The following is a 13,292-nucleotide window of genomic DNA, read 5'->3' as shown; positions in this document are numbered from 1 at the left end:
TACTCGGTTCAAAGGTTCCGCAGGCGAACGCCGCGAACGTCAGAAAAGAGCACGTGGGGTTTTCAATGCGCCTGCGCGGCACCTTCCCGCAAGCGGGGCCCAGGAGATTGGACGAGGAGAGAGCGGGTTCCCACGCTTGTGCTTGCGTTTCCGGCCCCAGAGCCCTGACAATTGGTTTGTAGTCTTTCCCAAAGGTGGATGGAGGGGCGAGCGGGGTTTCCACCTGTGGCTACCCGCTCCCTGTTGCTGCACTAACTCCTCCATTGGGCTCTGGCGGCTGGGTCACGGGGGACGAGGTTCGGGCAGGGCCCTCGGCCCCAGCCATGGATGAAGGTGGCTCCCGCATTCGCCGGCGGGTGTTCTTTCACAAAAGGAACCGTCCTAGCCTAGAGAGCGTTTTTGCCGCGCCCACCGCGGCGGAGCTCAAGTCTGGCGATGAGGAGGAGGAAGAGGACGAGATAGGGGCTGGGAACCGGCGGCGGAAAACTGTGGACGTGCAGCCTGTCGAGGTACAGCCCCACCACCTTTCAGATTCCCCAGAGTTCCACGTTCCATTTCCCACCTTAGGGGTGATGATCCAAACCTAGATCTCCTACTGCGCATGCTCACTGAAAGAGCTATGGGAGACCAGCTACAGAAGGCGTGGATCTTGAAACGCAAAAAAAATAAAAATAAAAAAATTAAAAATTGGCAGTTCCCTTCCAATTGGCCAACTGTCTACTGACCTTCATGTGCTTACCTCGTCTTTGTTATCGCTGTTAATCCTCACTTGGAGGTAATCCTGTGTTCTTAACCACTATATTGCTACCTCCAAATTTGTGTCTATTCTGTTTAGCAGACCATCCCAAGTCACTTGCCCTTTCAATTCCAAATTTCTGCCAACAGAATCTCCTTGGAGTGTCCAGTGATACAAACATGATTTTGTTACAGGCCAGTCTCTGCAGATTGGAGTTTGAGAAGGGGAAAGGGTAATGCAGTTATCAGAAACTTCTAGTGAGATGACATCCTTCTCAGTAGATGGCTACTGGTCTTGCTGCCATTTTCAGAATTTATCACTAGCTTGACGGTTAGGATCCCAGCATCACCATACACTAGGAGTACAGTTTATGCCAGTCACTTAACCCCTCTAGGCCTCCATTTTCTCATCTGTAAAATGGGGGTGATGGTGTTTATTTCACAGGGTGATTTACGTTTAGATGCCTGATTCATATGTGACCATATAGTTATATACCTGGTAGAGCCGTAGGCCACAACTTTTAATGAAGCTAGAATTGGGCATAAGTTTTTGTTTGTTTGTTTTGTTTTCTTTCCAGAACATTGAGAGCGAAGAGGACATGTTTGGTGACAATGATAGCTTTGCTGAAAACTCTCTTTTAGCTCAAATTGATGACCTGGAACAAAAATATATGCAACTTCCTGAACATAGGAAGCATGCTACAGACCATGCCACTGAAGATCCTTGTGCAGAAAGCATTAACCACAAAACGCTCAGCATAACTACTGTAGGCAACTTTACTGAATTAAAACTGGATGAGCACACAAAGAACCAAAGTGGTCGTGAAGATGTCTCTCTTGAACCTGAAGCTGATCTTCTGTATGATGTACCTTCTTCACAAGTTTTATTCTTTGAAAATTTGCACAAGTCTTCAAATGACTTTAGAGATCCATCTGCTAAAGAGAGGGATTGGAGCTCATCCTCTCACAAGACTGCAAATGAGGAATTGCCCACTAATAGCATAGATCAGGCCCAGCAAATTGATGAATCCTCTTCTAAAGTCAGAGCTAGTTCAGATGTGAATAGGAGAAAAAGTCTTAAAGATCATCTAAAAAGTACCATGACTGGAAATGCCAAGGCCCAAACACCAATATTTTCTAGGACTAAACAGCTCAAAGAGGCTCTCCTATCTGAAGAAATTAATGTTGCTAAGAAAACAATTGAGTCATCATCAGATGACCGTGGTCCTTTTTATTCCTTACCCAGCAAAGTGAGAGACCTTTATGTTCAGTTCAAGAGAATTGAAAAATTATATGGTAATGTTTTTTGCTGGGATGAAAAAAAATTACCATCATTACCATAATATTGGTGCAAATCAGTAGAAAACAGATGCTTTTGTGGTCATGTTTCTCATCTTAAAACGAAACATCTGTCCTCTCTCAGCCTTCCATCCCTATCCTGCTACTGTTGAGCCTCTTTCCATCCCTCCATGGTCACACTCCTCCAACCTGTTATCCTTGCTGCCTCCTTTTCCTCACCTCGGTTTCCCAGCCCACTCCGACTCTGTGTTCTGTACTCTCAATATATAATGACTGGGGGGAGGGTCTAAACCCAGTGATGCTTTTAGTTCTTAACTTTATTGACTTCTCAGTAGCTTACCGGACACAATTGACAGACACTTCTTGAAATATCCATTTCTTGGCTTCTTGACATTCTACTCCTGGTTTTTTCTGTGATTGTCTGGCTGCTCCTCAGTTTTCTTAGCTAATGCTTCCTTAGCTGCCTCTTACTTGGCTACCAAAACTTAGCTGTTGAAATTCCTTTGACTGTTCAGGTATCTTGAGTGAAAGAAGTCAGTATTTGTAATACCGTTGATTAAAATGAAACATCTTTAAAGACAGCTGAAGTTACGGTTTAAGTGGAAAAAAATAGTATTAATAATTTATCTTGTAACATTTTCAAAAATCCAAGGTCCTTGCATATATTTCAGATTGTGTCATTTTAGACAAAGAAGGGATGCTTGCTGCCATCCTGGAAGAGCAGCCTACCAACCAGTCACTTCACAATTACTTCTGAAACTCCTAAGTTAGTATCTTATGAACCACATGAAAACATGGGGTCTCATCTCAGGGAGAAGACAATCAGGTTGGAGATGTAGGACTGCAGGAAACAATATAAGACTTTACAAGAGTCTAACAAATTCTAAATTGTGAGGTTTGCGGTTTAAGAGCTAAAGGTGTGTATTGCCCTTGAAGTAGATGTTAACTTTCTTCCCTCTGCTTTTCTTCTAGCACCTTGTTCTTTGTTTTAATCTGCATCTCCTGCCAGAATGAGTACCCTGTGGACAGGGCTCGCTCTAACTCATCTTTTTCTTATGTAACTAGCACTGTGCCTGGTAAACTCTGGTAGGTTCTTAACTGCTGGAGGTTGCCAGCCTGATTATGAATTCTGGCCTTGTCACTTAAACACAAGTTTTGCACTTTTAGCCTTAGTTCCTGATCTATTAAAAAGGGGTAATAATAATAATAGTTGTTTTGCCAGTTATGTTCTGTGTCGAGGACATGCCAAGTTAGGTTTTGGTAATGACTGTTGGTAATTATATTGATCACTTCTAAGTAAGAGCTTCAGTAAATAACTTTTTAAATCTCTTTTTACTTGTAAATCTGGCTTAACGACATGACTGATTTAAAGCATAAACATGTGTGCCACTTTTCATTGAGCTAAAGCAGTGCTTCTCAAAGTGCAGTTCCTGGACTGCAGCATCAGCATCACCTGGAAATTTGTGATGTGCATTTCAATGCACATTCTTAGGCTTCACCCCAGATCTCCTGAGTCAGAACCTCTGAGGCTGCGACCTGACAACGTGCTTTAATAAGCCCTCCAAGTGATGCAGATGTGTGGAAAATTGAGAACCACTTAACTAGAGAACTTCAACCTAATACTGTTATTTTTGCCATTTAATCATAGAATTACATGCTTAATGTGTTTTATTGAAATGTTGGGAACTAAGTTAATGTAATTTTTTTTTTTTTTAGTGTGTGAAGATAAATGCTATTTCTAAATATTCATTATTTTGGTCAACTTATAGTTTAAAAATCTGAGGTGGATAAAATGTGGATATGGTCAAGTTGTATTTTCACACAAACATCTGCAGTTCGATAACTAATGGGTGATACTAGTCTGGTGTATTTTTTAATATATGTTTTTATATTTAATATTTTTAAATATTACATTTAAGTATTTAAATATTTTTGAAATTCCTAAATATAGTTGGTTTACAATATTATATTAGTTTCAGGTGTACAACATAGTGATTCAATATTTTTATAGATTATACTCATTTTAAAGTTGTTGCAAAATAATGGCTATATTTCTCTGGGCTGTACAATATTGAAATACTTTTAAAGTAGAAATACATAGTCATTTGAAATATTTCAGGCTGCAAAGAATTACATAATATGATTGTGCGCTAATTCATTCAGCCTTTACCCCCGCGGTGGCTCTTTGTTATATATAAACAATGCTGTGAACACCTTGCATGTAACCTTTGTATGCCCTTGCTTTTCGTTCTGTAGGTAAAGAGCCCTAGAAGCAATCCTGCTAGATCAAAAACAATGGGCACTTTTATTTTGATTCTGCAGGGTTGCATTCCAAAAAGATTGTAGCACTTCCTGCTTTCATCAGCCACACACAAAAGTGCCTGTTTGTGCCGGCTCTAGTCAGCTCTGGATTTTACCTGTGGGGGGCTTTTTTCTCGTATTTAATCCTTTTTATTTGTTTGTTTATTTTGCCAACCTAATAGGTAACAGTAGAGAATTTCTTCATGTGTTTATTAGCATTAGCATTTCTCCCTGCTGTGAAATATCTTGTCATATCTTTTGCCCATTTGTCTGGTGGTAAAATACTGGCACACATTTTGAAGACTTCTGGTGTTGCATGTTTGTTTTTCCTGCACACTGGTTGTACTCATTTTCACACCATGTTTTGGGTCTGATGTGGTCCTCTTCATGAATTCTACCTTGCTAAGCTGTGGAGCCCCTAGATGTCCTAATTAACCATGCTAGTCTCTCATGGTTTAAACAGTCTTAGTTTAAAACGGTATTCAGGCCATTCAAAGTTCAGCTCCCCCTGAGAGTTCGTTGAATAGTCTTTCTTAGTTTGTACAAAACCTCATACATTTTTTTCCACCTTCCGCTGTGTCTCTCTAAGATGATATATGGGTAAATGAGGAAGGGAAACGCACAAAATCTCCTTGCAGAACATAGGAGGAAGGCCTTAGAACTCACACAGATCCCTGAGTTGCCCTTTAGCTCCTCTGAAGTGCCAGCCTCTTGTCCAGCAGGTGCTGCCTGCCCTATGGAATCTCAGACTTCAGTCTGCAGCTGGCGGATGGGTGGGCATCCATTTGCCCACCCTGCTGACCAGACCTGAGTTAGAAATAGTATTAGAATGCACACCTCACACTGGGGATTTTTGACATTTAACACTGATGTGTAATTACATTTATCGTTATGAGAAGATGCTACACAGGGTGGAATTTGATTTTTCTTCTTAGAAAACTTTTTTAAGATTGTGGAAAGGGAAAAATAAGGCTTTTTTTTTTTTTAATTCCACAGAATGGCAACATACTTGCTTAACACTGACTTCCGTGCAAGAAAGAAAAAATTTAATATATTCCTTGCCAACAAGTGGTGGGAAGACCCTCGTGGCTGAGATTTTAATGCTACAAGAACTGCTTTGCCGGCGAAAAGATGTTCTAATGATCCTGCCCTATGTGGCAATTGTTCAAGAAAAGGTGTGGGTTTTTTTCAACAAGTGGTATTTGCTAATGTTATTTTGACATTAGATATAAAAACTAGCATAGATGTAACAAGTTTTTCCTGAGAAGAGGTACCTTTATTAATGATGGAGAATTAATATTTTTAGGATGTGCAAAAGCAGTATGGAGTACTTACCAAAAATCTCTAATACTGATTACCTGTTTCAGAAAGAGTTTTATTTTTTTCTAAACTGATGGATTAAACACCATTTTAAATGTTTTATATATATTTAGACTTCTTTTCAAGCAGAAACTAACTCAGTTATTTTATCAAAATAAATGAGTTATTCTGATTTTTTTTACAGCAGAGGAGACAGTTAAGATTTATTTTTACATTTATTATGTAGAAGTGTTCATTTGCAAAGATCAATACATTAATTATGACATTTCTTAGTATATGTGTTTTATCTGTGATTTTGTTCGCATTGATTGGTATTTAACACTTTTTTAGATTCTGTAAATCCCTGTGAACACTTAGTGACTGGAGTTCTTTTGGGGAGGGGGGTGGAGTAGGTAATTACGTTTATTTATTTATTTATTTTTAGGGGAGGTATTGGAGAATTGAACCCAGGACCTTGTGCGTGTGAAGCATGCACTTTACCACCTGAGCTATATCCTCCCCCTTAGAGTGCTTATTTGTCTGATTTCTTTTGTTTGTTTTAACTAATATTTTAGGTTTCAGGTTTGTCAAGTTTTGGTATAGAACTGGGTTTCTTTGTTGAAGAATATGCTGGAAGCAAAGGAAAATTTCCTCCAATTAAAAGAAGGGAAAAGAAATCACTATATATTGCCACTATTGAAAAAGGACATAGTCTGGTGAATTCTTTGATTGAAACCGGAAGGATTAGCAATCTGGGTCTGGTTGTTGTAGATGAGGTTGGTTGCTACTTTTATAATTTATCAACATTTTTGTTATACTAATGTATTTATTATTACATGGACCTGCTTAGTACCTTTATGAGAATAAGTCATTTATTTTAATATATAGACAATACAGATGAAGAAATTTCATGCTTGGTAATCTTAAATTCATTTTTGTGCCAGGTGTTTCTTGAAGAGTGAGTATATGTGTATATGTCCAATTTTATAATAGTGCTTATGAATTTCAGATGTAAGAATGTTGTCCTGGGGACAACCTCATTAACTTAAAATACCAGTGAATTAATGTATATGTACCCTAGTTGCCATAACTAAAATGCTTTATTTGTAAAGCAAAGATTGCTTCTTCATTTTATCGAATATATGCTTGTTTTATGTGGGTGTTATATGCAAATTTACTTTTCTCCTCCCCGCTTTATTTTTTAAATCTCAAAGCTGCACATGATTGGTGAAGGAAGCCGTGGGGCCATACTGGAAATGACCCTAGCAAAAATCCTCTACACCAGCAGTAAGTATTTTTTCAGGTGTGGCCACTAATTGATTTATAATCAAGAGACCTGTAAGAGTTAATTCTATCACTAGCTAGAGTATGTAAGATACCTAGAGTAAGATACTTAAGCTTTCTGCCTTAGTTTATTTCTTAAGTGAGCTTATGAATTTTTGTTGGAAGAATGGATAAATGGGTAGAATTATGAAGATAAATGAAATTACCATTTTTCTCCACTTACTAGCTTTGTGTGCTTAGGCATGTGACTCAACCTCTCTGTTTCTTCATCTGTAAAGTGGCTATAATGATGGTACCAACCTGATGGGACTGTTGGGAGGACTGTAGGAGTTAGCACATGTGAAGCATTCAGCCACACCAAGCACACAGCACAATAAGAGCTCGCTGCCATTGCCACCATCAGTATCATCATCATCATACCAATAAAACAGTGTATGTTAATGGTCACATTAAGTAGCTATTTTGCAACATCAGACAGTCTTTAAGTGTTTATGAAATATTTATTCTACATGTCTTCTCTATTACTTATTGATATGCTATTGCAGTAGTTTATTAGTTGTTATGTATTATAATAGCTTATCTATGGAAAACTATTAAAGGTCAAATTTTTTTAAAACATTTTTTTATTGAGTTATAGTCATTTTACAATGTTGTGTCAAATTCCAGCATAGAGCACAATTTTTCAGTTATACATGAACACACATGTATTCATTGTCACATTCTTTTTTGCTATGATCTACCACAAGATCTTGTATATATTGCCCTATACAGAATAATCTTGTTTATCTATTCTACATATGCCTGTCAGTATCTACAAATTTTGAACTTCCTACAGTTTCTGCTGATTCTCATCCACACTCATAACTTCAAGTACTTCTTGTGTGCGGATGGCTCCCAATCTATATTATCAGCTTATACCTCTCATCTGGTAACATTAATACTCTGGAAATATACAGTTGACCCTTGAACAACACAGGTTTGAACTGCATAGGCCCACTTATCCGTGAATTTTTTTCAGTAGTAAATACTACAGTACTACACGATGTGACGGTTGAATCCAGGGAGGCGGAACTGCAGGTACAGAGGGCCGACTGTAAGTTTTGGATGATACTCAACTGCGTGGAGGGTCGGTGCCCCTAACCCTAGTGTTGTTCAAGGGTCACCTGTATTTGTATTCTTCTTACCTTCCTCCCTTTCCCAAATCACTCAGGAAAAATTCAGAACACAAAAAGGCTGCTAAAAATTACTGTTATGATATACCAAATAACACCTTTTCCTCAATGCTTTGGATTTTTATTTTTTAGAAACAACTCAAATTATTGGTATGAGTGCAACGTTGAACAATGTTGAAGACCTCCAGGAGTTCCTACAGGCAGAATATTACACCAGCGAGTTTAGACCAGTATGTACCTAAGGTTTGATTTGTTATGTATCATCTTTTATTCAGAAAGAAAAGTAGTAAATGTACTATATAAAAAACGTAAGAGTAGTGAAGGAGTGTAATGCCACTGACCATGGCTGTTTGCTAGTAAGTCTGTGTATAGAGAGTGTAACTCTGCGGGGTCAGGGATCTTGGCTTGGCTATAGCACCCAGAACAGTGCCTGGCCCCTGAGTCTTCAATGAATATTTATTGAATGAAATTTTCCAGACCCATTCTGCTTTTCCACTTTATATTCTGTAAGGTACATTTTTTCATTCAGTGAGAATTCAGTAATTCATGTTTCGAGTTATTGGCACATAAAAAAAAAACTTACCTTAAAATTTTAAATATTTTCCAGTATTTATGCCTTGGTAGTTATAATGCTTTTTTAATAAGTTAAGACTTCACATGGATTTAAGCTTAAACTCCCCCTTAACAGTATTCCCAAAAGACGAAGAAAGTAAATTAATGTAGTTCATAGTTATTTGAAAGTAGCTTATAATGTTTATATACTCTGTTTGCAGTTTCTGTGTCTAAATAGGTTTTCAGAAAATGATTTTTGAGAATCACCAAATTTTAATTTGAAATTTGGTGTTTTTACATTTGCACCAAATATGAAAATTTTCAAGAGATATTTTCTGACCTTAATTGTCGAATTAGAGGCTGTTCTTTTAAAAATTCAATGAGCTGTTCTTACAAACTTTTGTCTACAAATACTTAAATTAAAAATAACTTGGTGGTATTTAGATTAAAACTGATGACTAATAAAGCTTTAAATCTTGAGGAATAACACAAATAAACTCCTTAATAAAGGAGTGTGAACACTTGACTCATTTATACTTCTTGTGACCAATACAAGTGTCTGATTTCCTTTTAGATATGTGGCTATTCAATTCAAAAGTATTTCTTCAAGGATATTAATCCCAGTTTTGATTTAAAGGGGAAAAGAAACTTAAATGGGAAAGAAATAACTTTTATGTTGAAACATTTTACAAACCTTAGAAAAGCTAAAATTTTTGTATAGCTTTCCTTTTTTTACAGCATATTTTACAAAATTTGAAACTCTGGAAAGATGGATTTGTATATGGTATTAATTGCAAACATCTTTTTAATTCAAGGTTGAATTAAAAGAATATCTGAAAATAAATGATGCAATATATGAGGTTGACAGCAAAGCAGAGAATGGCATGACTTTTTCACGTCTCCTTAATTATAAGGTAACCTTGATAATCCCTGAAGATGAGGTTCCCAGACTTTGTTCCCAACTGCCCTGGGACACCACAGGGGAGTCTCATGGATACTGTGGAATAGTTTGGACATTTGAGAGAAAACAGCTGATGCTTGACGTCTGTTGGACACCATACAAACTACTGGTTCAAGATAGGCAGTATCCAGTGTCAGCATTAGATCACACTACATTCCTTTCTATGATATTGTATCTTTGTGAAGTTGGGGAGAGTGTGTTGTACTTACTGTAAGCAAATACCATGTAAAAATCAATGTGGCACAGGACATAAGGGTTTCTACAGTTTGGAAACCTGTGGAGGGCCCAGCTGTGCACACAGTCCATTGGAGGGCTGTGATGGTTATTTAAGAATGAAATTTTAAAAGATTTTTTATTCCATTGATGTGTATTATTTATTCAAATGGCTACTGATTTGTAAGGAAATACACACTTATTAATTTGTTTGGACCTAACTACCTAATAATCAAAACTGTTAGGTATTTTATTTGCCCTTGGGGATCCAGGAACCAAGTTTGGAGACCTCTCCCATAAATGTTTTTTCATTCAGCAGCAACAGCAAAACAAGAAGAACGTCTGTAGGCTCTGTAGCTCAGATGTTGGTATATGAAAACGTTAATGTTCTGTGACTTACATGAAGGACATTAAAAAAGGAGAAAAGGAATTTTACAACAGTTTTAGAATTCTATAAAGGTATATTATTCTAAATCTTAATGAGTTTTCAGTCAAGTCAAAGGAAGTGAGATTTTAAATAACTTTGCATTTTTCTTCATGTTCTTTCTGAGTTCTTTGTGTCTGCGTAGTAAATATATTTTCTATTTCTGAAAATACATCCTGTAGTATGATTGAACCTGTGTTTTTGAAAGCTTAGTAATAGCAAGAGCTCTAACTTATTTGTGCAGTTCTTTGACTGTTACTGGGATCAATCTGTGTTTCTCTCTGTGGACTTTTTCTGCTTCAGTGCAGATAGACGTGCAGTTGATTTATTAATAACATTAACTATTTTCACTTCCTTTATTTAAAACTGAATACACCTAATGAAACCCTAATAATCTAAGAGAAAAGTGGAACTTAACATTTTGCTGTTTAATACAGGTTTCGTCTTTTCTTTTAAGTGATCATATTTATTAAATGAGAAGTTCAGAATTATGGATGATTTACTTTCCTTTCGAAACACACTGATAAAATGAAAGGCTTTCATGGTTGCTAACTGCTTTGTTCCTACATCTTGTTGTACAGTATTCTGACACTCTGAAAAAGATGGATCCTGACCACTTGGTAGCATTGGTGACAGAAGTTATTCCCAATTATTCCTGCTTAGTTTTTTGTCCCACTAAGAAGAACTGTGAAAATGTAGCAGAAATGATATGCAAAATTTTAAGCAAGTATGTTAATCTTTTAAAAATATTCTGTTTTATTTTTATTATGATTTACATGCCAGGTATTCTGTTGATTCAACAAGCACTAATTCTTGCAGAACATCATACTGAGTTGTTGTACTAGGTTCTGAAGGCCCTGACCTGGAGGAAAGTTGAGCTGTGAAATATACATGTGTGGAATAGAGAAAAGTTCTAAGGCTGCATGTCAGGGAATGCTGGCTAATACAATGGCTTGGCTGCACAATGAGTCATTGGGGGCCTTTTTAAAATCTCAGTGCCCAAGCTACATCCAAGACAAATCAGACAATCCCAGATAATCTCTGGGAGTGGAACCCAGGCACCATTATTTTGTAAAGCTCCCAGGCAAGTCCATCATGCAGCCAAGGTCAACCACTGGCTTACGTGATCAGAGAACTGATCACTGATCACTGTGGGGATGAATCATATCTTCAGCTTAACCTTCTCTTTAATTAAATACTGTTTTCTTTGTTTTCTTAGTAAACTTCACACTTAAGTTGTGTGGACATTGGGATTGAATTTCCTAAACAATTAAGAAATTTGTTGGTTGCAATTTTACAGTATTTAATATTGGTTCTGTTGTATCATAGATATATATAAAGTGACCTTAAGTATAAACTGTTTAGTTTTTTCTGCACCTTTTTGTCCTATGTGTGGTTCTATCATGTTTTTCAGACTTCTTTTTTGGTCCCTTAACCACTGCTGTGTCACTATTCACAGACCAGTGCCCTGGACTCTAATCTAGTCATGCTCTACCTCCCCTCCCAATCCTGCTGTCATGGATTGGTCTAATATAGAGCTAAATCCGTTGGCTAACACAAAGATACACATGTTTGGGATAAAGTGAAGAAGTTTCCTATTTTGGTAGCTGCATGTCCACCTTTATAATGATGATGCACATTATAAAAGCCTAAGGAAATTATCATTTGACTGGGAGGCATGAGTTTTATATTGGTCAAGTTATACCTTTGACTTATTTTGCTTTTTGTTGATAATAGTTTATTTGAATCATAAATTTGGAAGTTTAATATCAAAGTACTTAAAAAGTAAAAAAAAAATAAATAAATAAAGTAAAATCTAGGGCTAAATGGTTTCTGATCTCAGTGGTGTCTTTAAAACATGATTTCTTGAGAGTCCTCGCATACCAGCTTATCTCTTAATAATTTGCCTCCTTACCATAAATTTCATGGGAAGCAGTTACTATAGAACCACTTGGGCAGTAGAATGTGCTTGTAAGTGCAAAGACTGAAGCAGATTTTTCCCAATTGATTGTCTCAATCTCAAGGAAACATCTTTTTTCTGGCTGTTACTACTTTTGACTTTTAAGTCAAGAATGCCTTTTTTTTTTTTTTTTTACATTTTTTAAACACTATTTGCTGGCAACTGCCAAAGATCTGGCCATATCACTTTTCCTAAAAAATTCCTCTGAAAATGATACCACAGTGCTTCCTAGCCTGGAATTCAGGCTAAGATCTGACTCAGCTTACTTTTCTATCCTTCTTCCTTCTGCTCTTCATTCGCCTTGCGCTCCTTCCAAGCTGAGCCACTTCTCTTCTTTGTTTGTGCTTTGCACTGCCCGTTGCCATGCCTGGGATCATGCCTTCCCCTCTGCCAACTGTGCACTTCCTGCCCCCTCACTGCTGCCTCTCTAACACCTGTTCTTCAGGACCCAGCGCAGATCTCACTTTCTCCCACAAAACCCTTCTCCATCTAACCATATCTTACCTGGTCAGTTACAAATCATGTCTCCCTTCTCTAAAACTGTAGGGTGATTATTAATGTTCTCATACCATGTACGACTGAATTCCTTGAGAAGGGTTCATCCCTTTTAGGACCTCAAATACTGGCTGGAAGTAGTAACATGAAGTCTGTCACCCCCTACTCAGCTTGCACTGATCACCCTTAACCACTTTCTTCCCCATTCTTTGTTGTGTCCTTGCATCCCATTTCTCAACTTCTTATGAAATTCCTGGCCTGCTGCGGTTACCACCAGCCAGAGCTTTCCTTTCTTTCCGTGAAGCACACAACAACACAGGCTGTGTGTACTGTATACTCTTAGACTCTGTTTGCTACTGGTATTCAGAAGTCGTAGCTTTACAACTAGTAGTTAGTTGTACTTAGTCCTTCTTTCCTTTCTCTCTTTCTTTTCTAGAAGGGAATTTAAATAATAGGTGCTTCTAGATAGGAGACATGGTTGGATATTACTGAGGCTTCTAAAATGCTAGTGTTTAGATAGTGTTCTACCTATAATATGTATGATTTAATAATATATGTTTTCATCTTCAGAGAAGAAAATTTATGACTTAAAACAGA

General features: G+C 37.4%; 1 protein-coding gene across 12 annotated transcripts in view; it reads left to right on the top strand.

Annotated features, from left to right (window-relative positions):
• The first annotated feature begins 1 nt into the window (after position 1).
• Positions 2-13,292, top strand: part of HELQ (helicase, POLQ like) — a 40,671-nt gene continuing 27,380 nt past the window's right edge. For 7 of the 12 annotated variants that reach the window (XR_004130733.2, XM_064485928.1, XM_064485930.1 and 4 more), the window contains exons 1-8: positions 2-509; positions 1,314-2,031; positions 5,332-5,510; positions 6,210-6,410; positions 6,849-6,921; positions 8,223-8,320; positions 9,458-9,556; positions 10,822-10,967. Coding sequence is in view for 11 of the 12 variants with exons in the window: in XM_064485928.1 (XP_064341998.1) it covers positions 324-509; positions 1,314-2,031; positions 5,332-5,510; positions 6,210-6,410; positions 6,849-6,921; positions 8,223-8,320; positions 9,458-9,556; positions 10,822-10,967 (1,700 nt within the window). In the remaining variant the exon portion in view is untranslated. Of the gene's footprint in view, positions 510-1,313; positions 2,032-2,053; positions 2,952-5,331; positions 5,511-6,209; positions 6,411-6,848; positions 6,922-8,222; positions 8,334-9,457; positions 9,557-10,821; positions 10,968-13,292 lie in introns of those variants that run through there. The other 5 variants (XM_064485923.1, XM_031433120.2, XM_064485957.1 and 2 more) reach the window with 5 other exon arrangements.

Source organism: Camelus dromedarius, chromosome 1 (assembly GCF_036321535.1).
Source record: "Camelus dromedarius isolate mCamDro1 chromosome 1, mCamDro1.pat, whole genome shotgun sequence".
Taxonomy (NCBI): domain Eukaryota; kingdom Metazoa; phylum Chordata; class Mammalia; order Artiodactyla; family Camelidae; genus Camelus; species Camelus dromedarius.
The sequence above is the reverse complement of the archived record's forward strand: the minus strand, read 5'-3'. Positions and strand labels throughout refer to the sequence as shown.